Source organism: Lichenostomus cassidix, chromosome 8 (assembly GCF_008360975.1).
Source record: "Lichenostomus cassidix isolate B80296 chromosome 8, HeHo_3.0, whole genome shotgun sequence".
Taxonomy (NCBI): Eukaryota; Metazoa; Chordata; class Aves; order Passeriformes; family Meliphagidae; genus Lichenostomus; species Lichenostomus cassidix.
In genome coordinates this window covers 15,854,341-15,882,167 of record NC_139489.1, presented here as the reverse complement: position 1 = coordinate 15,882,167, position 27,827 = coordinate 15,854,341, and the positions used below count along the sequence as shown (strand labels likewise).

The following is a 27,827-nucleotide window of genomic DNA, read 5'->3' as shown; positions in this document are numbered from 1 at the left end:
AAAACAACCTCTCAGAAAAATTGGAAAACACATTTGAAATCCCGGAATTGACCACAAGCTTTCACTTGCCTCTAAAAGCCCAGTGACAGTTTAGGCACAGCAGTCACAAAATGCCAGTAGTCATCTAGAATCCAAGAAGGAATAAAGATGGAGCCATGATGTGCCTTATTATGCAATGGTATTCAGCCAAGCTATGCAGTTCTTGTACAAAGAAAGAAGCAGAGCCAATTTTTCCACAAGGGTAGAACTAAGCTTGTTTTTATTTTATACATCGTTAGCTATCTCAATCACTTTATGTCAAACTTCTGAATTATACAAAACCTTTTGGCTATGGAGTTTAGCTATGCCTTCTTCAGGTAGTGGATATAGCTCCAGTATCAAAGCTGGGAAGAAGGTAGTGCTGGTGACCTAGCAGTTCTCAGCAGTGTTTGCACAATGAAGTTGCTGCACACACTAATGCAGCATTTCTGGGCACCTCCACCTGTGCTACCTTAGCTGTCCTGTTTTCCAAGGAAGGTGTAGAGCTCCTCTATTATGGAGGAATGCTTACTTTGCACACTAGGACTGCACTGTCCACTTATATGTAGCAAAACTGTTTGTATGAGCAAATACCTTCCATGAATTTTCAAGGATTTTGCAGAAGAAAGTTTAGAATCTTCTACATATGTCACATGAATAAGAAAAATTTAGAGCCACAACAATTATTTTTGTCCTCCTTATATTTTGATTTTCTCATCCTCTGCTCTAAATTATTTTTCTTATGGGTGCCAAGCCAAACCAACCCCAGGGCAGATGATCTTATGTGCTTTGACAATGTGCTTTGTCCTCCATAAAGTGCCATGTGCCTGCTCATCTTTTGTCAGCTCAACTAATCCTGGTTCTCTGAGAGACAAAAGAGGACAACTTTGCACATCACTGGTTCTGCCTCTGCCTCCAGCCTGACCAACTCATAGTTGATAGTAAGAAATTTATCATATTCCATTTATTAGTGGCAGAGGAACTTCTTAAAATTAATAACTATTTTACCTTTTATTTATATGTAGATACAATCTACTAGCATAGACAAGTATACAAGTGACACATTAAAGCAGTTGTTTTCACAAATGATAAAGTTAAAGGAATGGTGTTACAGAACTTAGTACACCTTTTAACTGTTAGGTAACTAACAGTTTATTTAAGCAGCTTGTTGTTTGCAGTGGGCATCTGTACAAGGGGTATTCCTGCTTCTTCAAGTGTGGTCATGGCTTTGGGCACACACAGTTTTTATAGAGGCTTGTTACTCACATTTGGAGGCCATTTCCCTTACCTCTGGATTCAGCCTTCTGTCTGGAGACAGGAACTGATTATCCTCCCCAAGTGACTTGGAGGTTGCAAATAAAGGGTTTATCTGTTTAGTGTTAGCAGCAATGACATGACTTTAAAGCCCTTATGACAGTATAGAGTCATGGATGTTGGAATTAGTTTTTGAAGGGACAAAAGCACCAGTTCATACCAGCAATGCCCATACAGAATGGATGCATAGAATGGATGAAATGCTGAGAAGGAATTCTTGCCCTTCCTCCTGTCAACCTCCTATTTCTAAAGCAAGAGGTCTTGAGCTTGCATTAATCCGGAGAGAAAGTATATCCAAGTGACAGCAACATAGAGAGTCCTGGATGTGAACTGCAGTATTTTATTGCGGGGCAAATAGGTATTAATAATGCATAAACTACAAATGAAGGCAGGTCACTTTTAATGTGAATGTGGAACAAGACAGTCTAACAGCACCACTTTATATTACAACCCATCTTTCATCCCAAATCCCTGTCCTAGCCAAGTCCTCAAATCTCCCAAACAGCATACACTTGAGCATGCCTCCAGGCCAGAACAGCTCTAGACGTTTCAAGGGTTGATACCCCAGTCTTAGCGTTTGTTATACACACTCTTTGTGCTATTGAATGAAATAATACCTTTCCAGCAATGGCAGAATTTGAAGATTGTCTCAAAGGGATGCTTTCCACCCAATGTTTCTATAATCCACATTGTGTTTTGGTACTAATTTTTTTAAACAATGTTTTATTAGTCCTATTCTGAATTTGCCATAGCTGTATATAATCAACAAGAATGTATGGGTTTTACATTCTGGTTTCTACTTCAGACAATAAGTCCAACATTAATAATATCTTGCATCAATCAGAAAATCTTTCAAACTGGAATGAGTTGTTTTAGATAATTTCCTGCTGTATAGAACCAGAACTATGTGGTAAACATGCTTGCACCCATAGCCAAATATTATGTTAGCATAAAATACATTAAACACATCTGGGCCTTAAAAGACATGCAAGTACAAATTTACTGCTGAAATTATAGAGTTCATGGAAGCCTTTTTTATGATTACAAATCATGTTACACACCCCTTAGACATTATCACTATTAGAGAGATCTTTTTGTCACAGCCCAGATTCTGTGCAGGTGTCTCATAGTAAAGTGATTTTTTAATACCATATATACACACAGATGAAACTGTAATCAAATAACAACTACATTGCACTGTGTAGCAGACTAGATTACCTATTATAAACAAACAGTGAAAAAAAAATCTTGTGACACTTCAAGTATTAATGAACAAGCTTTTAATACAAAACATTTTAGAGATCTTTATCTTGTCTTAACATCTAAGATCCTAACTAGTACAAAACTGTGCTATTTGTAGTAGTTTGAAGTTAAGTTCTATATAAACTACCACTTTCATTCAAGATATTCTTCAAAAGATGCCATAATATCTCTCTGCAGATTCACATCAATTATCCAAGCTGTCTGCAAGAAAGCAAATGAGTGTATTTTCAGAGCAGTCAGACATTAATGAATACTATGCAGGTCAAATATGTAATAATTTAAGAAAAAACTATAAAGCATATTCTCAGAAAATGTATGTCTTCTCTGTTATGACAAATTTGAGTGTGTATGTTGTTGAAGCCCTCAGAAAAGAGCAGAAGGATAAAAGCTTCAGTTGAACTTATCTGAATCCAGCATGGTCTCACACTGCAGTACTTACATTCCATTGTACCAAACTATGAATTAAAAAAAATATTTAATTTAAAAAGGGTAGCAATTAAAAAAACAGTAATTACTTTAACCAATAGAACCAGTTAGTTTTAAAAAGGCTCAGGGTTGGTATTTCACATCAGAACAGTATGACTAGCACTTTTGTTGACATGGAACATGTTAAAGAGGATGGACAGCTTGCAAGACATAAGGTTTGAAATTATTTAGAGGGCAGAGACTCCTCTTCCAAATTTTATTTTACCACACAATTATTCTAAGCTTATGGGAGTAACAGGACCAAGAAGACAGCTTTTCATATTATGCCATTTGAAGTCATACTTTGAGTTTCCTGTTGCATTTTCTGGACTAATTCTTCTATTCTTTTCAATCATTTACATTCTTTGAAATAAGGACCTGACCTAATATTTGTTTATTTGCTAGTAAAGTGGAAAAAAAATCATGTAGCAAGAGTCAGTCACTTACTGCTTCTTTCCTTCTGCGTTCTTGTTCCATTTTTCTAGCCAAGTTACGGTCTTGATCAAGAATATGTTGTTGAGCTTCGGGCAGTTTGCTCTCATGTATTTCTTTTTCAGGCTCACAGTCTGTCACTGCCATGGCATCCAATTCTGTGCTTTCATGACCCCTTTAAAGATGGGAGAAGAAATCACTATAGGATAAAAGTTCTTTTTTTTTCATAACAACCTGATAGAATTCTGCAAATAATTTAAATCACTGTCTAGCACTTAAACTATGACTCTCTTTCACATAGTTTCATATTAATTTCCCTTCAGAAGAGGTGCACACAATTGTTGGGCTGCAGTCCCATTTGCAATTTATATGCATGTAGGAATTATAAATATGCTGCACAAAACTTATATACAATTGCTTTGAAATTCTTAATTTTCTGTTACTTTCTTGGCCTGTGATGTTTTTCTTCTACCTTCTTCCTCTTTAATTAGCTGTTTGAGGTAGATTTCACTACTGAAACTTCTGAACCAGGAGTATACTCTGAAGTCTCTTAAATGCTCTGATTATTAAAATAATACAATCCAAAAATTGTTTTATTCCAATAGAAACAACAATGGGCAGGAGCAGGAGAGTTTAGCTCAGATTTATCATTCATAGGGTCAAACAGACAAGTTAAAAAAAAAAAAAAAGTCAAGACTATTAAAGTGGGAAATACTGCAAACAGAGTTTCCAAAAGGTGGCAAACAAAATCCAGAATATTACTGCAATGCAGTAATTAGTAGGCAGTCACTTATCCCACTCAACATAACCATAGATCTCAGGGCTCTCCCTAAAACAGGGGCTGCAAACAACTAGGGAAGAGTACTACAAGCAGGGTCTTATTGAAAGTGCTTTTCTACAGCAATGCAAAGAATTCTGCTGTCTGAAGTGGTGCACAGTGGAGCCCCTGTATAGCTATGTTAACACCATGCTCTCAAAGACTACATTACCCTGTGTCCCCTTAGGAGAGCAATAAGATGAGGCCATTCCTGGCTACAGGCATAGAAAATAGGATACTGAGTGCAATGTGGACTCTGGTCATGATCAGAGGCATTCATTGCTCCAGGGGACCAAAACCCCTCACCTTAATGCCCAAACAAAAAACAACATCCCTCCATCCCAAGGAAAAAAAAAAAAACCAAACCAAACAAAAAAAACCCAAAACCCACAAATAAACAAACAAACAAAAAGAGACCCACCAAACCAGAAGCAAACTAACAGCAACAACAAAACCAGAAACTCCTGGGGAGTTTCTCTGACTGCTGAAATAATACTGATTTGAAGAGAAAAGGCTGCTTTGTGCATTCTGGATGTGCAGTTGTGCTTAGTGTGGTACAGCTCCCCAGCTTCACCTGACATGTGTCAGTTACCTAATCCAAAACACTTGTTCCTGGATAACTAAGGCACCCAGTACCATACAAGCAAAAACCAGAACAACAACATATGTGGTTACAAACCTTTGATTTCCTTGTGGAAGATTTTGTAACTCCCTCTCAGCTTGCACCAGAGACCTTTTTAACTCCTGTTCTTGCCCACTCCTCCTTAATAATGCATCTCTGAACTGTTTGAAGATCTCAGCAGATGCTTTTATTGGAGCTGGAAGCTTCATCGTTTTACATAGGCTTACCCAGGAATCTATAGTCTTAAATTCTGCATCCTGAAGTTATTAGAAAAACACAGAAGAGGAAAAAATATTCTTCAACTACTGACACCCCTTACCTGCTGAATACATACATTAGCACAATGTTGTTTGACTGGGTCTATTTGGAAATATCTACAACAAAATATCCTTTCTTTGGCAGGATATTAGTGCAAATACAGCAATCTGAGCAGACTTTGATATGCTTTCTCATCAATTTTGAGAGTCTTTAGCAATATGCCAACAATTAGTAGCATTTGTAGCTATTCTTACCATTTAAGTCTACCTCTCCAGTTTTTATTGCAGAAATCAGGAATTCACAAGGTTGAGTTTACACAAGGTCCATTGACAAGGTTTTAATACAGAGAATATCCATCCAATCTCTATACATAAGCCTTACATAACAATAGTTTTTTGTTACACTTGTGTGTTTTGCTGTTCCCCTGTGGCATTTTCTTCACAGCATAGACCAGAATAAAACCAGCATTCATAAGAAATCCTGCTTCTAGTAGAAGCATGTGCTTATGAAGGAAATAGATATTATTGGAATTAAATTCAACATGTTAGTTAATAGCTTTCTGAAAGCTAAGTGCCTGAAGAAAAATCCTAGAAACATTTTAGTTCAACAGACAGTATAGAAAACTTTTTAGGTCCAGATGTTGCCATAGCTATTATTAGTAATTTTTATTTAACATCTTCAAATAGCTGATTATAAGAGAAGAATTTAGCAATGGAATGAGAGAGGAAAATGTCTCTGTCCTTTCATTTAAGATAAGTTACTGTATACTAGGAAATATTTTGTTTAGCTATCATAAATAGCTTTGGTCTTTAAAAATGCTTTGTCTTATTTCAGAACAGGTTTTCCAATAGGACCAAGACTATGTTCCACACTAGTCTTATTTTTGTTACTGGATCAGCAAGGGAAAGCACATCAATAACTTGGATATTAGAACTAGATCAATGAACACTAGTTCCTTGTTTAATTATTAAAACAAGATGAAACAAGCCGTATTTTAATTTAACAATATGGGAATATTATTTTTATATATATATATGAAATGTACCTTGTATATTTTACCTTCTGAAATGAAGAGAATCCATAAATCTGTTTGGTTCTAGCATTAAAAATGAGATAAATCTGTATGGATTATAACAATGTCCAAGGCCTATTGTACACTAAATATTCTAAGCCTAAAAGAACAGATTTTTAAAGAAGATCCCAGGTCAGGGAGTTATTCAACCTAGTAAGTAAACTCAGCCTCTGAACTCACCTTTCTTGGAAGAATTTCAGACATTGGCTCTAGTATGTTTTTATCATTGCATTTATCATCGGGTATACCATGGCCTGATGGAAGAATAAAAAAAAGACTTTTCATTCATGTTGATTTTATGGACCATTTTTTCTCAAATTTAAATTATAGAACTTTAGTCATTCAAGGAATCAAGTTAAAAACTTACACTGCAGTGTATATTATTTGGTTCAGAATGACAGAAATTCTCCCAAACATTTCTTTAGCTTAAGTTGAACTGGACCACTTCTCTCCACTTTTGGGCAGGGAAAAATAGAGTTAGCTCAACTATAGATGAGAAATTAACTCCTGGTTAACTCTAGGAGAGGTCCCAGCAAGTGCTCAAGAAGTTTAGTCAGAAAGCTGCAACACAGCGTTTTGCCACTTACTCACTTCCTCCCCTCCCCACCCAGTCCTCTTTCCTTTTGATTCCAGCTTTAGTTAAGAATACCTGATTGATCATGCAAACCCCTTTCAGCAAAATCTCTCAACTCTATTTACTTCTTTTTTTTTTAAAGCAAATAGGTCAGCCATCAAGGGCTCCTCCTCTCATTTCCAGTAGCCTACAGATGTACAAATAATCTGTGCTGTTACTTCTTTATTATTTGAGGAGAAAAAAAGCCCAAAAAGTATTTTCAAACCATAGATAAACACATTTTATCTCATTCAGCAACAATCCTCTACTATAGTTTGAGATGTTTCAGTATTTAAGTAAATGCTTAATAAGAAACTTCATGTAACATGTCGCCTTTTTTTTACTATGCAAACGATAAGTTTTTGAATGTTTGAATCCAGAATTCTGAAGTGTCAAACCCTCAGCCAGTTTGCCATAAAAGGGGTTTTCAGAAAGACCTCACAGCCTCAAAGTTTTATAAGTGAAAATCATAAACTGAAGCCATGGAACAGTTCCAGCTGCTGCAAGTCTAAACAAAGGGGAGCAGTAGATATATGGCTTGGTGTGTTAAGACTCTAAACTGTAGAGAACATAATGGAGAATTAAATCTCCATTTTTAGAATTGCTTGAATGCACTGCAACTACTTAGCATTATCCTTCCTTAGCAAAAATAAAAGAGTTTATCAGTGAACAGACTCTACCTTTTAATTTCATCAAGCTTTCAGAAGCTTCTTCCCTCCCTCTAGAGGTGGTCTAGAGGGCAAAGAGTAAAGGAGGAACCAAACCAATCATGGCTGGTAATACTAGACTCACAGCATGGATGTTCAGTCAGTGTTTTAGTTTGAAATATGTATCAAGTATAGAATGCAGCTTTGGGAGGACCAGTGTTCTTGTAATAATTACAAGTTTATTCCACAGTGAAAGTTTCTTTGACATTGATTTACTGTCAGATCCTTGTCACCAAGAGCCAAAGATAATAACTCAAAATACACACAAAGTGCCCTGGGAAAAGAGCTCCATGGAGCTTCAGAAGACATTTTAAAGGCCAGTGCAGTTCAACAGATTGAAGTATCAATTCGCAGACTTCGTGGAAGACTGGGTTATTTATCCCTAGTACTAAATTCAGAAAATTAAATTCTGAAATCAAAAAGTATTTTGCTTTATATATTTTAACACAGAACAAAAACCAAACATCCATTTAATTTCACTTTTTTTTTTTAAAGCAGCAAATCAAAAAGAAAAAGCAAGGTAAAACTGTACACCTACCATTATTCTGCAAACTGATTAAAGTACAAATGTTCAGCATTATATTTCTTTAAACCAGGTTCATTTACATTTTTAACTTTGCACTCCTGATAGTGGTTACAGTTTTTATTATGACATTACATACTTTGTTCTTGACTGATAGATATTGAATCAGCATTTCTCACGCTGGTCTTGTTTTGAAGTTTATTTGATTTGTCTAGCTGTCTTCTTTGCTCAGCTTGTTTACTCCAGTCAGCACTGTGAACCTGGAAAATGGTGTTGGATACCTAGAAGAAAAGCTAGACTTCAAAATATGTTCATAATACTTGTGTTTGGCACATGAGGATTCTTATTATACAGCATGAGGATTAAAGATTTAGAAACTTAGAGCAGTAAATTCCTGCAGCTCTAGCTTCTGTAAACATCAGGGAAGAAATTGATTTCTTTCAAATGATGGTAACTAAAGCAAGTTTATGCATCAAGACTCCAGACTTAGGATATGCACTGTTCAGCAATCCCAAGTGATGTAGTGGGTAGAGCAGGAAAAACTAATACAAGATCTTTAACCCTTAATATTGTACAGCAGGATAAAGTTGTCTTAAAGCCAGTTGCTGCCCTCTAGCTTGTGGATCAGGGCAAAGGGTAGCTGTGATCTTCAGTTCAGTGATATTTTTTCTCTGTGCAAGATTACTTTGTGTAGTAATCCCTTGAACTGAGGACAGTGCTGCACAAAGCTGAGTCATAATTTGCACTACCTGCTCCCTTGGGCAGTGGGAAAGGATAAGCTCCTTTTCATCCTTACTTGCAGGACACATTCTTGTGCTCATAGAGTCAAGAGGTAGTTTCTATCCTTTGTCAAAAAGAAAGCTATTACAGCCTGATTAAAGCAACTAAATTTTCAACCACATTTAGAAAGATTATTAAACATTATAGTCTGAAAGTGATCGTGCTGCAGTAACATCAATAACTTCCTTTGTTCCACAGAGGCCCTTCTAACCAGGATACTTTCCAAGAAGATGTTAAGACAGAAATCAACAATGGGTAAATATTTTACAGCCTCAGCTGGACCCTGAAAGCCCTAACTTCCATAGCGTTAGGAAAAGGTATGCAAAGCAACACACTTTTCCAGTATAGCCCCTAGAGCCTCAGTATTGTTTAGCTCATGAAATTAGTATTTCCAGAAAACCAAAGCACTTATAATCTGCCTCTTTTGGATAGCTGTTGGTTTACAGGGTTGACATTTAACCTGTAAGTGTGCAAGGGTTACTTAAGGTCAAGCTCTAGCCCTGAAAAGACATTAAATAAGCTTTATGGTACACTATACACTTGATCAGCCAAACTTTCCTTTTCTGTTGCAGCCAATAGGCAATGAAGTACTGCCCTGTTAAGAGATAAGAATCACTTTGTTATTGGGGTTTTAGAAAACTTCTGTTGTAAACCTTAAATGGCTTTCATCACATCAAATTAAAGGTAAGAACATGCTTTAAAGATGATGTTTGAAACTAATTCATTGGAGAGAAACACATATTTACCTCTGGAAGAGCATTTCTAGAGTGGGTGACAGAAGACTGATTTGTCTTTGGAGTACTCTGAGGAGTTTGCTGGTCTGGAGCATCATGCAGAGCAGGTATGGCTGAGATTATACCTGAGAAAGAAGTAGTGTATGGTTTTTCCCCTATCATGTGAAATGCAGTTCTACATCTCAAAATTAGGTCACCATTTAGATCTGTGGAGTAACTCAGTATGAAGATATGTATTCTAGCCATATGATTTAAGAGAGTTACTTTTAATTAGTTTTTAATTGATTTCTCAGTTAATCAGCTACCAGTTCATGCTGTCTTCTACCAAAATCTTACAAGTGCCTGACATTAGACTTTCTGAAATGAGGGAGGGAAATGAATAACTCCTTGGATCAACTTCCTAAGCAACTTCATGTATTTGATGTGTCTAGACAGCAACAATCAACTCAGAGGATCTATGTCACCAAGCCTTACATTCAGTTAATAGGCATTTCAAACATGAACTTGGGTAGTGGGGATGGGTTTAAGCATCTAATTCCTGCCTTTATGTGTTCAGCACTTCCTGTAACTCCAAGTTCATTAAAGTATCCTTTCCCATCTCATTGGAAGGAAGCATGAACACCTCCTGTTTTTAATACTACTCTGCCCCATCACAAGTGCCCCAGGAATCCGAAATCCCTAGGCAATAATCAGTGCTGCCATGTTTTAATTTACATCGTGCTCTTTGTAATCCATACCCTGCAAGAACTTTTTCAGTTATTTACCTGATAACCTCCAAAACTCCAAGATAAGCTTTTTGGGCAATACAAGCATCCTGACACCCCTTCTTTCCTCAGCAATCAAATATAATCATAAAGGTTTTACCTGAGAGAGTATGAGTGTTTTGTTCTGATGGATTAAGTGATCTACATGGAAGCCCTTGCTGGACATTGGGTGGTTGCTGCTGCAGTTCAGATGATCCCTGACTTTGCAAGCTACTAGTAAGAGAGGAGGGCTGTGCTTGCAGAACAGCATTGCAGGATGTCTTCTGTAAACAAAGTGGTATTCTCTATAAAGAGGTTGCAGTAGTTAATACAGCCTAATTTTTTAAATAGCTATTTGATCCTCTTTTCCCACCACTACCCATTTCCACTGTTTATCAGATTCAGTACTCCTTGTATTGTGACACTAAATCCATCATTTTCTAAGAGTTTAGATGACAAAAAGCCACGAGGTAAAGTGGACTCACTGTCTTGGTCTGACAGGTACAGAAAACCCCTGAGAACAAAATGTAATGTGAGGATTTCAAGTATGATGTTTGTTATTACTCAGAAGGTCAATAAGGGGCTGATACAACTGACCAAGCTAAAGCTCATTTCGTAGATCCTGTTCTCAAGTTTATCGCTGTCATTCTGTCACTGCAGAGGCTGCAGTTCTTAAGCAAAAAAAGGGTGTTGCATAATTCCTTCCCTGAGTCTTGGCTTATGAAGATGCAGAAGAAGCAGCTGAATAACAAATTTGCAGCCTAGTTTCCTGTACTTGAAGGAAAGGAAAATCTATTGCAAGAAGAATGAGGGTTTTGCTGTGATTTTGCTTTGAAATTCAAGGTCTCTGTCTCTGGTAGCTTCAAGGGAAATTGTTAAAGGCAGCTGACCTTGACAAGAAATAACACCCACTATATAATACAGGAACAGAGAAATTAAATCTAAAAAGCATTAAGAATTATTTCTAGATAAAACTGCCATTGGTTCTAATAATACCATAGCAATAAGTGATATTAAAGCAATCTGAAAATAAGTGGTATATTGTACAATACATTTATTTTCAGGTGTAGAAATGAGGTTAATTATAGATTAAAAAACATTTAAGTGGGGCTTGCACTGTCTGTTAGGTCAATTCTATACTCAGATCAATTTGGAGAGTATTTGCCTTTTTTGGGGGTGGGTAGGGTGTGTGGAACATTCTGCTCTTCATCAAACTCATGATCACCATAATGATTATGAAGGCTAAAAGCCTTAGAAGTTCTCCCAGTACATCTGTTCCTATATAGATGCATAAGCCACTTTAAACAAACAGCTCATGTGACATCTTATCAATCAGTCCTACATAACAAATAGCATTCAAGCCAGATTCATTATTTCCTGATAAAGTTGCATCATTTCTAGTACCATGTTATGTTTAAAAATAACTTGAAATAAACTTGTAATAACATTTTTATTTTTTTAGGGCAAAAATACTATGTCCATTCCAGCCAGGATTACCTTAGACTTTTCCATAGAAGCTGGACAATTCTGCCTGGCTCCAGTCTGTTTTGGACAGGTTTCTGTAACTGTAAATAGTGTGAGGTGGGCAGAAAGAGGGAGATGGAAAAAAACCAAGTCAGTCATTCACATATGTTTCATTATTCACACATACAAGGTGCGAGTTGCAGTTGTACCTGGTGTCAAACCTCACAGAGAAAGGAACATTCTTGAATACTTGGACTTGAGCTTGATGTGTTTAGAGAACTTCTCCCAGATATAAAAAGAGACCACAAAGACTCCTGCAGGATCAGGGTCTTCACTGCCACTGATTTACTGTGTTTACTTCCCCACACTGCAGAGGGTTGAACATTCATCTCACCTCGTACCTCACATGGAGATCTACACTGTGGACCTCCAGTTTGGCAGATCTATTCTGTCCTAGAAAACTAAATGGAGTTCTGTGTGCAGAGAAACGTCGTTCAGCATTCTGATGCTGTAGCACTGTAATATCCTTTAAACAAGCTTGAAACAGCTTAAGCACCAGGGTGGATTTTGGCTCTACAGTTAATGCTGTAGGCACTTTTGCTGCTCAGCTCACCCTGCATGCTGCAGGCCAGAAGATAAAAATAAAGTGAATCACGCTTTCAGAAGGGAATCAAAGCTACAAGAGTAAGCTATAGCCCAATAGTCAAGAGTCCACAGTAGATACACAGACCTTTTGCTAGCTTATTTTGGTCCCTAAAGATTTTCACTAGTAAGTTGAATGGATGTAGTGGGGTTTGGTTGTTTTATTCTTAGGTTTTGTTTTACCTTGAATCTCAGTATTAAGGCATTAATAGCATTGCAATTGAGCCTTCAAAATGGAGGAAACCAAACCGAAGTTAACTAAAATCCTTGGTAAGCATGTGAAACAGTAGATGCTAGCAGAGAGAAGATATTTTGCTTAAACACAAAAGTAAGCCTTCTAACCTGATTCAGAGTCACTGCTGTCTGAGGAGCTAGAATCACTGCTAGTGCTGCTGCCAGAATCTGAGGAGCTGCTGCTGTCACTCAGTCTGCTTGGCCCAGTACTTGACTCAGCATTGTTCTCAACTGCAGGAGAAAAAGAAAGAATTCAGAACAACCTGCAATAGAGCATTCTTCACATACAAGACTAAGATCAACCTTGTTAGGCCTATTCTCCCATGTAAGAGTTCATCTTATTTCACTTCCTTCTCCACTGTCCAGTTAGCAATGGTCTTGAAAACAAAGGTCTCCCTCTAGAAAAGAGTGGGATTTACCAGCAGCAAGCTAGCTGAATGAACCAAATATCTAAGGAGGAGCTGTAGTCTCACATTTTACAATTCCGAAGTAGATTAAAACTATACTGTCTTAAGGCACAATTCAAGCAATTTTCCCCCATAAACTTTCCTTGCCATTAAGAGCCTGTTTCTGTGCTTGTTGCTGCTGCCAAACTTGTATGCAGAGCTCTTATCTACAGCCAGCTCTTCTTTCCCTAGCCACGTGTACTCCCAAATGGCCATCTTTTGCCACCTCCCCACCATCTGACAATTTTTCATCTGCAGGGTTGATTGAACTCAGCTTATGATTTTGCAGTCAAACCTTTTTCAAAGTTTTTGCTGTGATGGAAGCTTTGAAAATGAGAAGTTACATGGATACCTGTTTCCCTGGGCACAAGTCTGTTAAGTACCAGATTTAGCTCTTGTAAACAAGCCAGATACCAGTTGCAAAGATTTCCTAGCCACTTTCTTCCCTTTCCTCACCACATATATTTTGTAATTTTGTTTTCTTTGTTGGGTATTTTCAAGACATTATGTATACCCGACAGGAAGACTTGACTGAACTGATACTGGATATACATGTCCCTGTGTCTTCCAGAGCTGCTTCTATCCTTTCAGCTAACTGGTTTTACATAGGAGCTAAATAGATATCCAGTGTAAAGCAATAACAGCTCTCACTATTTTAATGAGGAACAGCTTGACCCATAATAGTAGCATTAGCTGCATTGATCCATTCTCAGCCGCTGATGAGAACTATCAGTAAGTGTACAGCTCAAGTATGCCCTAAATTTCTGGCTGTGATGTCAAAATGCATTATTGCCTGAAAAACTGAATTGATTCTCCTTGGACTTTTCCTTAAATCTAAGATAACATAGCACACCTCTCACTGATACACAAGTTTTGTTGCATGACAGCATTAGTGACACTGCCATCTAATAAGGGTTAGAATTGGTTATTCTAGAATTGGTTATTCTTGCATTTCTAAACCACAGAAAGTGAATTGCAAGCAAATAGACTGTGTTAATCTCCACACTCCCCACCATGTTTTCATATATTAGTGTGAGGATGTTGTTCAGTGTCCCTTAATTTCTGAAGCTGTTACCATCTTTACCTGCAATAAAGTATTAGGTGCAGGAATAAGGAAGCTGCTTTAGACAGGACAAGTAACTGACCAAATTTGCTGCTGTGACTCCAACTCACTCAACATAGAAAGAATCTTAAGATTAGCAGTGGGAAGCTTAAGGCACCAGCTGTTCTGAGGAGTAAGTCCCCAGCTGCCTAACAGGACTGAAGCCCAAGGGAAGCCTACTTTAAGCTATTGCCATTGCAAATGAGTAAAAGTAAGAGCCACATTACTGTTGAAGGTCTCCTTCTTTGGGTTTAGTTGACCATTGACCTCCAGTAGTCTCTTCTCTAGCTCTTGTTTCCTCTCAGAATTAAGTTCTTCTTTTGACTTGGTTGGTTTTTTAGCTGCATGTGGAACAGAAGTTAAAAGGAAAGCAAACCAGAAAGCAAATCTAGTGGGCGTTTTATATCATTTATGCCACATACCTTGCTTTCTTTGTTTCTTCCTCAAACAGGTTGCTACATATTTCTCTAGTTCTCTGAGTGTTGAAGCATTTAAAGTTTCAAAGTCTATTTCTATCTCATCAGGGTTAGAGTTCCTCAGTGCAGGTTCTCTTGACTGTATTATGTGGACTACTTTCCCAAGCTTATCTCCAGGGAGTTTATTTATGTCCAAACTCAACTGTCGTTTTTCATCATAATTCATAGGTTTGGCACCATCTTCATCTTCTGACTTATGTGCCAACAAGACCTGCTTCATGGTTTTCTTTGACTGACTGCAGGAAAAAAAAGTATACTGCAGTAACAGCAGTTTAAAATAATTTGACACCCACACAAGTTCCCCACACTTACATGCTTAAAGACAGCTTTTTCTTAGATTTCTTCACATATTTCAGATTTTTCTTCTTTTGAATCAAGCTTTTTATTTCAGATTTTTCCTTGTTCTTTCTTTTCTCGCTTTTAGCCTTCCCTTTTTTCTTTCCCGGTCTAGATAAGCATGCTTTGGTCAAAACCCACAGCTGCTGGTGAAGAACTTTAAGCTATCAAAAACAAAACAAAAAAAACCTCCAAAATGCTGATACGCTTGGGCAATGTAGGAGGAACAAACTGGTCCTAAATATGACAGGAAATTTGTGGCAGCTGAGTGGATATTAATAGGATGTTTGCTTTCCAAATGAGATTTATTTTCCAAACATTTTACTGTATTGTAGCTTAGTCACAGATTACACATCTAGTGTAGGTCTGTTTATTTTTTGCAGGCATTTCTAACAGCATGTGTCTTCAAGCATTCTGTCAAGAATACCCCGCCCAAAAAAAAACCAAAACCAAACCTACAAAAAAACCCAACAACAAAAACAAAACCACAAAAACCAAAATGCCACCAAAACCCAACCAAACAAAAAAACACAAAAAAACCCCACCAAAAAAAAAGGAAAAAAAAAAAAAAGAAAATCACTGTAGAGCCAGCAGCCTCTTTAATTTTAAGCATTAGGGGATACACATAAGTGTCTTATTAGGTTATATTTCTACAGCACTGCTGAATTAGGCAAGTGGAACTGGGCTCATGCATCTTATTTTGTAATATAAAATGGCTAGTTGGGACGTACTAAGGATTTAGGAGAAGAGCTTAACACAACTTTGTTTAAACCTGAGGAAGTGGAAGGTGGTCAGATGAGGAGATAAGAAATCAGACTCCAATACCTCACTACTCCAAAGGCTGGCTTGAACACTTGAATTTGTCCTGCCTACGTTCATGTATTGGTGATGCTAATCTGACAAGGACTGAAAGTTGTGCCCTCATTTAATTAGCAGAACAAATGCTAATTTTCTCTAGAGTTTATAAAAACAGCAGCAATGCATTGAAAAATTACATTCAAGCAGAAGCAAGGCGCATCCCACTCTTAATATGAAGCATGGCTTTGCCTCACTTGTTAGCATGAGATTCCTTCTCTCTAGTACTGAGCTTTCTGAAGTAGAATTTGAGGACTTGCTTTTGTGTGGCTCAAAAGAGACTGAGGGTAAGAACAGTGATTTTCAGCCTCATGAAAGAAATGACCCTGTTGGAAGAATATGCCCCTAAAATACATGTGGAGTGTCTGGAGACTCATATCACAAGAACATAGGTTTATTTTTTAAGAAGTTTGAGAGTCCTCTGAAGAAGTGGTAGGCAAGAGTAGTAGAACAGTCATTCACTAAAACCACTTTGTATTTATTGAGGCACTACTTGCTTAACATTTGGCAGTGCTTCCAAACAGGAATGAATTTCTGTATTAGAAATACAAGTGACTAGAATGTTTTAAAAACTGATTTTTGTTGCTAAGCCCTGGAATAGGCCATAGAAAGTGACATTGTCAGAGAGATCTTAAGTCAAACACATTGAGTACTAATGCTTACTTGCTCCTGAAGCTTTTTGAGGTGTACTTTTCTCTCGTCTTCAGAGTCTTCAGATGATTTTTCTTCTGAAGAGTTATCATTACTACTTTCACTGGAATAAACTTCTGTCATTTCTCTCACAGGCTGTAGCTGATGATCACTTGCAACAGGTTCATCAGGGATTTTAGCAAAGTGCATTTCAAAAACATCCTGAAGAGTTAGGTTTGGGAAGAGCATATTTTTCAGATTTCTAAAAGCATTATGAAGCTACTACTTGTAGAAATACACAGCAACACAATAGTTCAGTAACATTAGTAGATTCTACATTAGGGCATGAGAAGATCTAATATTTTTCAAGTCTAACTTAAAATGTAACTCACCTGAAGTTTTCTTGCCATAGCAACTATTTCATGATCTGGAGAATTATGTTTGTAGCAGCTCATGAACATTAATCTAACATCTGTAGCAAATTCTTGTATATCACTATATTCAAAGTTATCCATTTTCTTCTAGAGGAAAAGAAAATTATAGCACATTTAGTAGAGAGCATCACCATGAACTATCAGAAAAAAAAGAGGAACAAGAATTTTAACATATATATTCAGGTTCAGCTTGTATCAAGACAGTAAATATTATAAAAAACATTATGGAAATACCTGCTCTCATTTCAACATTGTCTCTCTAACAAAGTAAGACTTCATTTTTTCCTCTTTTAAATAGATTTCATTGTAATTTCTGGAAGGACTCCGTAGTACTAGTTTTAGCACTTGGTCAAGATGACAATGTTTGGGTGGTTTTATTTGGTTCTGTACTCAGTACATGTTTTTGATTCTAAGCAAGGTATTTACACAAAGCTTGTTCCAAAATAGCTGGAGTCAAACTAATGGATAGAAATTGGGAAATAACCTTTGTGTTGTTCAAGTCAGCTTTCAAGATAATTCAGTAAACTATTAAAATTGAACATTCCCAAAAAAAGTGGAGCTTAACTGGGCTAAATACCTTAACCCCATACAAATTCTCTCAGTGTTCACAAAGCACTGTCCACATATTTCCATCTAGAACGGTTGCTTTCCACTAAAAAGGTGAAATGTGTCGTGTTAACATCCTGTGTGGAAGGTGTAGGCCACTTCACCAAGAATATTGAGATTAAAGGAAAAGCAGAAGTTGACAGAATTGCATTTTGTTTTTTAGGACATTAACAACAGCACTGTGTGTACAGACAGAGATATTTTACATGCAGCCGGCTTGGAAAGGCTTCATAATTCCCTCACTTACTAGTATTAGCTTGTTCAGCAGTTAAGTAGATTAGCCACAACAAAACTTAGACTTTCTTCAGTCATCTTCGCTAAGTCTGAGAGATAAATGTATCTGGTTTCTTGGTCTGTTATGTCTTTCAAAGGAGAAGCAGCTTTTATGACACCTTTTCAGCTAACATATTTAAAACCTTGTAATTACACAAATAGTCTAATTTCCCCAGAAACATACTTACTTTAATTGTTCCTAGATCTGTAGGACATTTGGCAGTGGCTTGGCTCTCACCACTGGAGAAAGATGCTGCATCTAAGAAAGGCCAGGCATATGCTGCATGTTTCTTTGAAAACATTTCTTTAAGAATTGCATTACAATGTTTCAGTTGTTCTGACAACTGAATCTTTTTACTAATTCCAGGTGGCTGTTGAGAATCTGAAAAGGATCTCTTCAGAAGCTTATTTGTTACCGTACATTCATTTTCACCTCTGCATGCTTTAATGGCTTTTCTTTCGTTAAACATTGCAGAAGATTCACCACTTGCTGTGACTAGTGAAGTAGTAGGAGTTGTAGTGTCAGCCTTCCTTTTCACACCTTTTTTTGCCTAGGAAAAGAAAAAAATATTACAGGTGTCCAGAACAGTAAGAGAATGGTCAGTTTTAGATTATTCTTTTGTATGTGTGTGTAGTCCAAAAAAGTGTCCAAACTTTTAAGTCTTTGAAGTAAGAGCAGGATGCAGCAATTCCACAAGCTTAGAGTAAAAATCTACAAGGTATTAAAAGATCAGCACGCCAAGCTCAATCTTAGATGTAAAGGAAAGAAGGAGATGTACTGCAGGTCAGGCTGTGGTCAGATTTTAGCCATTTCTGAAGATTCCAGGAAGCTGGCAGCTTATGAAATTACCTGCAAGTTGACAGCCACTGGAAGGAGAAAAACTACTGTAATTCATTTTAGACCTGGTTGAGGGCCTTATGTACAAGGTTTATCTCTGTTTTCCTTTAACTGGGGTAGTATTTGGTTTGGAAGCCATATAATGTGTGCTTTGTCATTGGTGTTCAGACTATATGAGTGAAGTGCAAATATACACTATAGGAGAGCCTGGCAAAAGTGCCTATTCCTCACTGGAAGAGCAAAACCAAAACTAAGTCGATACAGGAGTGTTTTTCAGATGTTCACATACAATACAGATTGGAAGAAACAACAATTTGCTTTTGTGAGCTACAAACACCTTCCAGGCTAGTTACACAGTATCTAAGCAAACATGCTAATTTTTGGAGAATCAAGCATTTGATTTACATCAAAAACGTGAGAAGTTATTAAATAGGACTTAGAAAAAGCTTTATTTTTGTACTAAAACCATTATTCTCAAGGTGAAGCCTGCAGAAGTGTATATAGTAATACACTTCAAGAATCATAATCTTGAAGTTAATTTTGTTTTGAGAACAACATTTTAAAGCCACATTTATAAGAAAAGATGTGCCAAGCAATCATCCCAATTTCTGTTTAGTTTCTAGAATTAGGACTGGTCCAGTTATTTGGCAGAGACCTAGAAGATTTAATAGAGATCTCTTACTATCTTCTATTACAACAGAAGTTTCAAAAAGATGCAGCAATAAGCATGGCTTCTAAGGTTTTGCTGTCAGTGCCTGAAGGAGCAATTTCAATATCTTTCTTTCTAAAAGTTATTTGAGGAAACTTACTTTTGTTATAGAGACGGCAGTTGGCATTAAAGCAGTCAGCTGAGCTGCAGACAACTGAGCCAGTGTAACCTGCTGTCGCTCTTGAGTCATCACTGGAGGCTGCTCACTGCTTTCAGCTTGTTTCTCATTTGTTCTTTGTTCATTTGAAGTCCCAGGGTTGGGCTGCTGTATTTCTGGTTATTTTAATACAGGAAATTTTAAAAGTTAAGTCTTAAATGTTGCAATTAATTTCTTTCATGGTCAAATTGACCAGTTGTCAACATAACCGTTCTTCTATACACCAATAGCATAAACTAATACAAACAAGAACATTTGTTACTTAGAGCACTATTGATATCCTCCTCTACTCATCACCATTAGTACTTCAGCTAGAATATCATGCCAAGTTACACATTATTTGGCTTCAAGAAAGTGTGGATTAACTTCAGACCAAAGATTAAAGAGGCATCATACTACACCCTATGCATTATAAAAAACTCATGTTGTTTTCTACAAACACAAAGACCAAGCAGCAAAGGGTGCAAACATGCATCATGTTCATGTTTCCTAAGCATAGTTAATACCTGCATGTATTGCTTGGCAATATTACAGATTTCTACCACTGAGACCAGAGAACAGTTTAGACCAATGTTTTCCTGTATTTGGTTTGACTGGTTAGATTACTCATGTCTTTTTCAGCTGTTACTCTGTTTAGTTCCATCACAGATGTTCACACCTATTAGTTTATATAATACAATGCTGAGCAGCATGACAGTCTCTGGATAGGAAGTCTGTTCCCTTTTCTAAAAAAAACCCCAAAAACTTCTAATTAAAAAAAAAATCTTCTAAAACCTTATAGCAGTATATTGTCCAGTTGTTCTGGAAAAACAAGAGAACACCCAAACTGTTCCAGGGTTGAGTTGTGACAGAGAAGATTCCCTGTTTCCAGTTTTGCTTGCGTATTATATTACGAATTCAGCATATAGTACAGGCCTTACCTGCTGTCTTCTTTCCTTTTCTCTTTCCTTTATTGAGACTCACTGGTTTTTCTTCTGGTGGCATATGGCCTATTTTTTGCATAAATACTTTTTCTAGTTCTTCGGCCATAAACACAATGTCATCACCTGGCTGTAAAATACGGTCAGTAACATCCAGTAAAGGAGAGGCTACAGTAATGGGAGCTATCTCGTATAACAACCAGACTAAAGAATCCTGTCCCAACAAATTGAAAAAAGCCACCAGTACCAGAAGTGTCCAGAAATCAGTGCCATCCCTGCCCCTGCAACTCACTTTAAAGTAAATTACCATTGAAATACTCTTTCTCCCACTGTCCCATTAAAAAAAGTCTCCTTTACATCTGCATACTTCTACAGCAAAGGCCAAAGGGGGCAGATCTGCAACTCCCTTATTTACTCCTGTGTTCTGAAAAAGCCATTGGAGCTCAAAGATACTAAGACACAGCCAACAAATATCCAAGCACAGGGAGATGCTCACACTTCATTAGGTTAAACTTGTTGAAGGAACAGAGCATGGCTCAGGGTTGCTAGCCTTAAACTTGTACAGCAGTTACAAAGTGCTTGCTCATGAGCTCTGCAGCTAAGTCCCAGAGATTGTGGATACAGTGTCCTTGTGCAGAAAAGATTATGCACTCAGTTGTTGGAGCAGCACACTAGACTTTACTTATGGGTCCTCAGTCAATCCTAGCAAAAAAGCATCCCCACATTTCAGAGAAAATAGTTAAAAAAAAAAAAAAGAAAATGTTGACTAACTTCCTGCATGCTCTAATAATCATGTGCTTGTTTTAGACTTGTTTGCATCATTCAATAGGATCAGTTACTGGTAAGAGTTGGTGTTTCACCTACCTTGTTATACATGTAGCAGTTCCAGAACATAGTTTTAAAGTCTTCAATGCATTCTGCAGCTTTAGTGTAGTAATTGTGTTCCAGACGCTTTTTTATGGTGCCTAAATCCATAGGTTTCTTTATTATGGTGTAATAATCCTGTGGTATTGAACGAATAAGTCACCAAACAGATATCTTAATATTAGGACACAAAGATTTTTACACATTTAGTTAGGAAAATTAAATTTCAAGAGAGAAGAATTGCATTATGTTAGAAGCAATATTTTATTTAAAGGAAAACCTTCCCCTATAGTCACAGGTACCAAAAAACGAAGTGTTCAGGAACTCTTCACCTTACATTTCCTCCTTGTTCTTCCATGTAACATATACCATTCAAAGCCCCCAAAAAAATTCATTCAATAGGCTCCAGAGCTGCACTGGTAGTAGTACTTATGACAAGTATATGCACTTCTCATTTGTTATCTCAAAGCCATTTACACAAAGTAGCACTCCAGTTTACAGAACAGAGGAAAAAGAAGCCAAAGGCAAACTTCAACAAAATCTCAGTCACTAACAAAAAGAAACTGCCAAGTTTTTACAATTACTGTCCAAATACTTTATCCTTGGCTATATTGGCTCTCCTCTTAGGGTTGGTCTAGTGAAGATGTGACAAAAGGACTGAAAGGCAGCTGGAATGGGAGCTATTGTGATTATTTTAGTAGCATGGCTTAAATCTTGTGAGTGAGACCATGAGGATGTTTCCCTAATGGTGCATTTAAGAAATTGGAATGGAAATATCCCCCCCTTAGTTCACATAGCATTGTAATCACACAAAGTTGTACTACTACCTCTAGAGTGTTCTAAAGCTATTCTAAGAATCTGTGTTGGTGAAATAGAAAAGTTAAATACATGAGAGTGTAGGCTATTTAATGTACCAAACCAAAAATGCAATTAATATTTAAGTATTGTCCATTCTGCATCTTCTAACATTTGGAGGAGAAATGAAAAGGAGGCAAGTACTTTTTTTGTCCTTGCCATGGAGCCAGACATTTGCTTGTTACTGTGCAATGGCTGAACTAACACATACTCTTATAAGTCAAGAGGCTGCCTTAGAAATCTGGAGAGGCAGAACTGGCCTGAAGCCAGCTGCAAATGTTGCCACAACTCTGATGGAATGCCACTTAATATTAACCTTAACTGACAGCTACCTCCAAGAAGTAAAAAGGGTAAGAAAAGACACAAAAAGATAGTCACATTGACTGTGCTTTTGTACAAACTGACCAAATGAGTTTGTCACAAGAAACAGCCACAGATAAATGCTTTTGTCTGATATAAAACAGAACTAGTGAGTCTGTGGAATTAGTCTAGAAAATCTGAGAGAACTAAATATCAATACTTAAGATAGTGGAGGGGAAAAAAAGCAAATCAAAGGAAATGTGTCATGGTTTTATTTAACACCTTTCTACTTATCTACCAAGAGCAGTATCTTCCAAGTAAGTTAAAATACCGTTGTGCCAATAACCTATGTTTTCATTTGACTGAAGAACATCCAAAACTGGAATCTAAAAATACCTGAATTAAAATTACGTGTCACAAGGCATTGTAGTCACACACTTTGTTACAATTAAGTTGTAACATAAATAAAATGCACACAGCAGTACAGAAAAAGAATTTAAGCATTTTATCTTCTGTTTCATGGAAGGATGTTCTTCCACTATGGTATGATGAGAACCATATATTTTTTATGTCCCAATTTTTGCAGGGACATATATTTCCTCTAGAAACTTCAGAGCAAAATGATTTGAAATTAACAAATACTGCAGTTGTAATGACTTCTCTGAAAAAAAATGGATTCAGATTTGCCTATTTACTTCAGGGTCAATCAGATCTGCTTTTCCATCAAAGTAGGTGACGTTAAGGCTGCCAAGTATTAAAAATAAACTAAAAAGGCAAAATAAAATACTTATCATATACAGTGTAAATATGTCTAAACCAAAAGACAAGACAGAACTCCAACATACAGAAACTCTAACAGGCCTGTTTAATCATTATTAATATTCCTTAAAAATACTGATTTACTAGTCTCAGATCAGAAAACAAATGAGCAAAAATGCAGCATTTCTCTAGGAAGAAAAGAGTTTACTTGCAGACCTGGATTAATAACAGCAGTTCAATAGCAAAAATAGTCTTCCATGATCTGTTGCATCAGAAAAAAGCTATTTAACATTAATTCGCACGTCCTGTAAATAAATTACATAGTAATACTCCAATTCCAAAATAGTTCTTACAGGAAGATTCAGTGCTGCTGCATCTACAGGTTGGTGAAATGGCCAGGAAAAGTGGTGCCTCCACATGGCTCTCATGACCACCCTCTGTAAGTACTGAAGTTGGTTTGTTTGACATCCACTTCTTTTGTTATTTATGTATTCTGGTGGAGGAGGATTGATAATAATGGCACTGTGTTGGCTTTGAACAGACATCTTTGCAAGTTTGTATATCCACTTGTTCAAAGATCATTACACATTTAACCTGAAGGGAACAAAACAGAAGTATTCAGTGAAGGTCTCTAGATGTAACGCTGTTTACATGTTCACTTCTGTTTGTAGGACGTCAATACTGTAACTACAAGCATACCTTCATGTTTTAAGCAAGACATTTGTTTTAAAGTGCATATTTGGATATGCTAAAGCCTTAGAGTCTAGGAATAGATCCTAGCTTTCTCCTAAAAAAGTCTGATAGCCTGCTTTTCATAACAGAATGAAGTATTTCATAAGGTGCAAAAAAGGTCATAATAAGGTAGATAGCTGCTGTTACCTGCACACTACTAGAGCAGTACCTGTGGCCCACTCTTACAACTGCAGCATCCCATCAGGTATTGCTTATCACACACCTTATATTTTCATTTGTTTATTTTAGCATTCAAAAGCATACCTCTTGTGAGCTCATGAAACTAAAGAGGTGCTCCAGTTTCTCCTCGTGTGTAGGGAATGGTTTGGGTTGGGTAGGGATTTTATAGACATGTCATCTAATCCAATGCCTCTGCCATGGGCAGGGACACCTTCTACTAGACCAGGTTGCTCCAAGCCCCATCCTACCTGGCCTTGAGCCTGCAAGGGATGGGGAATCCACAGCTCCTCTGGGCAACCTGTTCCAGTGTCTCAACAGACTCGCAGTAAAAAATTTCCTCCTAATATCCAATTGAAACTTGCCCTCTTTTCAGTTTAAAGCCATTCTCCCTTGCCCTATCACTACACACCTTTGTCACACCTGGCCTCACGGCTGAGTTCAGTATAGTCGTTTATAGAACACAGATGTGTTTCATTGAACAGTGCTGCCATCAAGGTAAAAGCTTTCTTAAATACAGAAAACATCAAACCTGAGTTGTTAATACCAGGAACAGTTCTGGACTACCAGCCAGCTACATAAGACATTACATCAGTGATAAATTGAGTATAAGACCAGATTGTTTTGAGGTCCACAATAAAGTGTGTATCAAAACTATTGTTATTTTTCACAGTATTGCATTTGCCAAGCTAGGCAGCACAGTGGTAGGTACTGCAGTGCATTGCAGTATGGAAGTTGGACTCTTTCTTTAATTCAGAAATTAATTCCCAAACTGTTTTTCTTTCCTCCTAGAGGGACTTACAAGCACTGTAACTCACAATACCTCTCCCTAAAATATTCAAGTCCCAGCCACCTCCTTACACAGAAGTTAACAGTGATAAACTGGTTGGTCTCAGGTGCTGAGGCACTAACAATATAGCACAAAATGTGTTGCATTTTTGTGTTTGTAAATCTTGCACCAATTTATTTTCTCTTAGGGAAAGGCTGCTATCATACTAATCTGCACTCTTTGACTGCTCATTTGGTACTTTCCATTGGAGATGTTCATAAGAGGCTCCAGAGGAGCCACCTGGAGTACTGGCATTGTCCTTCTGGTCAGTGCAGAGCCCTCCCTGAATCCTGGCACAAGGCAGGGGCAAGCTCACCAGACACCTGCTGTTGATGCTGTACCACAGTTAAGCATCCATGTTGTTCTCCCCCTGTGCAAGCAACATCCGTTGTTTTCTAGATTTTGTTGCACACATTTGGAGTTCATGCACATTGGAAAATAACACCTGCCTGACATGAGGAATGAATGCAAATGTACTTTTTATTGCTAAGTGCACAATCTCCAGGCTCTGTCTTTCTTTTATTCAGATGGAGACACACAAACAGGTGGTAGCATCTGAAACAAGAAAGGACCAGAATTTAAAAAACAAGGAAGTTTTATGCTGAACTTAGACTAGGCAGGCCAAGTAAATTTCAGCTATTGAGTTGTCTTGTGGGGGAGGAAAGCAAGGAGGAGAGCATGAGGATGAAGGGAATAACAGCTGCAGAAACTGCAATTTCCTCATTCTTTCCAGCACTACAGACATACAAAGATTTTGTAACAACACTCACAAACAACTAGGTAGTAATCCTCCATTCTCTCCACCCCAATATGTTTCATACTTCAAAGAACATGCACTCCCATCCCCAAACAACAGATAGCTTCATCCAGTCCCAAGAGTAGCTGCACTGAAAACATTTCTCCTACTGAATGACACTTCTTGCACCAGGAAAAACTCAAAAAGGAAATTAAAACAAACAAAAAAAAAAGAGAAAAGCTAAAGTTAAGCTCCATAAGTATTACGGAGTGAATAGTATTTGCACCACCCCACATCATTAGCTAAATGCTAATCTTTTCACCAAAGTATCTATCTTAGAAGGGAAAAATCCAGACACATATGTGATCTGCCTTTCCTATAACTGGCCAGCATTAGAAGAAAAGTTCGGAGGTAGTTTTAAGTACCTCACAACCCAGCCAAGTCCATCATACACTATTTTCAACTATTAGGACACATTATCATTTTTTCCTGCTTCTTTCTGCCAAAAAACCCACACTAGATAATATCAGGCACAAGCTGTTCACCTTCCCCATCCGAAGCTCTGAGGCTAGAAGTTGAAGACAGGAAGCAAAAGAGTACATTTTCAACTTAACAAAAAAAAAAATCTTATAGTAACAAGTAGATAAATAACAACATGTAATACGTAAATAAAAACATAATATAATGCCTAATTTGTTGAACATTTTGTAAATAGTACAGTTGGGTCTAGGAAAAAACCTCAAACTTGGCATCAGGAGTGCCAAGGAAACCAAGAGACTGAAGTTTTGTGTACAAAATAATGTCTTAGGGCTAGATGCTTAGCTTTTAAAACCTTAATTTACGCTGTGGAAACTAACTTCCATGCTAACAAAAGAGCTAAGACTGCATCTTCTAAAGACAGACAAAAGTCAATGTTTTGGTCAATCCCTCCTTCACTATCTCCCCCTCCATCTCCTCTTGTACCTAGTCACGTAATACTAGTCCCTATCTTAAAAAAACGCTTCTGTTGGCATACTGAAGCAAAAGTGTGATCATATTCCAACCAGTTAAGTTGTTTGATATTTTTCAAACCACCCAGCCCCATGTGTCCTTGACCTGCTGAATCAGTTTAAGAGAAAAAAAGCAAATAGTTTATATTAATTACATCATTAGAGAAGTCCAGGCTTTTGGCAAGATACCACATCTTATGAAAGACAAATTTCTTTCCCTTTCTTTTTGTGAGAATAGTTTATTTGCTATCCACGATCACTCTCTAAAAGCATGCATTAAAGAGCCTGCTGAAAACACAGCTATTTCCCCTTGTTTTAGCTCATTATTACAGCTACCAGTATAAAACCTGTATATATCATATACTGGTCATGAATAGCGGCTTGGAGAAATATTAACATACCACATACAGCACAAAGGCAGACAGTCTACCAGACTCTAAGAAAAACTTAGTATAACTCTAAGTACATCAGTAACACTAAGAACATTTCATTCTTCAAAGCCTTCTTAACAACTTTTGTTTAGGTGATCACCAATAATCGTGCTGAAGATTTACTAACAATGTTGGAACTTCCCTTAGGTCAATATATTAAGGCTACACAGAACAGAGCACACCCTTCCCACTGTAAGTAGCACAATCTCTTTTTTCAAAAGGACAACTACCCCCTTAAAGGCACCCACAAAATAGCATTTCTGTATTTTTAGGACCTCTCCTGGGATACACCAAACAAACCTTAGCTTCAAAGTCAATCCATATAAATATTAGGTGTTGCGAAACCACTGACTTACAGCTATTACCACAACCAAACATTCCCAAGCAATTAAAAACTAAACTTCCACCCTCAAAGCAGATCAGTCATCTTTTTTACCTTAATTTTAGGGAAAGCCACAACTCACTCCCTCCCCAACTAAATGATAAAGGAAGAAGAGAGCTTTAGAAGTCAGAGGGGTCTTTATAATCTACTCACGCCCTCATTTTATTCTCTAGCAACAACTCAGTCACACACCTGCAACCCTAACTAAAACCTGCCCTATCAACGCTTCTCATTGGGAAGTTATCAACATAAAATAGGAACAGCTGCTAAGGGCTAAAACACACCAGATG

General features: G+C 37.3%; 1 protein-coding gene across 3 annotated transcripts in view; it reads right to left on the bottom strand.

The window, feature by feature from the left end:
• Nucleotides 1-1,642: 1,642 nt before the first annotated feature.
• BRDT (bromodomain testis associated) overlaps nucleotides 1,643-27,827 on the bottom strand; it is a 49,833-nt gene continuing 23,648 nt past the window's right edge. For 2 of the 3 annotated variants that reach the window (XM_085068052.1, XM_085068053.1), the window contains exons 4-22: nucleotides 23,615-23,855; nucleotides 21,348-21,485; nucleotides 20,484-20,613; nucleotides 19,507-19,679; nucleotides 18,048-18,410; nucleotides 16,939-17,067; nucleotides 16,580-16,768; nucleotides 15,038-15,225; nucleotides 14,672-14,961; nucleotides 14,477-14,590; nucleotides 12,810-12,932; nucleotides 11,859-11,926; nucleotides 10,483-10,645; nucleotides 9,631-9,743; nucleotides 8,244-8,385; nucleotides 6,442-6,515; nucleotides 4,989-5,188; nucleotides 3,508-3,667; nucleotides 1,643-2,796 (exon numbers count right to left, since the gene is read on the bottom strand). In XM_085068052.1, the coding sequence (XP_084924178.1) occupies nucleotides 2,728-2,796; nucleotides 3,508-3,667; nucleotides 4,989-5,188; nucleotides 6,442-6,515; nucleotides 8,244-8,385; nucleotides 9,631-9,743; nucleotides 10,483-10,645; nucleotides 11,859-11,926; nucleotides 12,810-12,932; nucleotides 14,477-14,590; nucleotides 14,672-14,961; nucleotides 15,038-15,225; nucleotides 16,580-16,768; nucleotides 16,939-17,067; nucleotides 18,048-18,410; nucleotides 19,507-19,679; nucleotides 20,484-20,613; nucleotides 21,348-21,485; nucleotides 23,615-23,806 (3,018 nt within the window). In that variant the 5' untranslated portion in view covers nucleotides 23,807-23,855 and the 3' untranslated portion in view covers nucleotides 1,643-2,727. Of the gene's footprint in view, nucleotides 2,797-3,507; nucleotides 3,668-4,988; nucleotides 5,189-6,441; nucleotides 6,516-8,243; nucleotides 8,386-9,630; nucleotides 9,744-10,482; nucleotides 10,646-11,858; nucleotides 11,927-12,809; nucleotides 12,933-14,476; nucleotides 14,591-14,671; nucleotides 14,962-15,037; nucleotides 15,226-16,579; nucleotides 16,769-16,938; nucleotides 17,068-18,047; nucleotides 18,411-19,506; nucleotides 19,680-20,483; nucleotides 20,614-21,347; nucleotides 21,486-23,614; nucleotides 23,856-27,591; nucleotides 27,731-27,827 lie in introns of those variants that run through there. The other variant, XM_085068054.1, reaches the window with a different exon arrangement.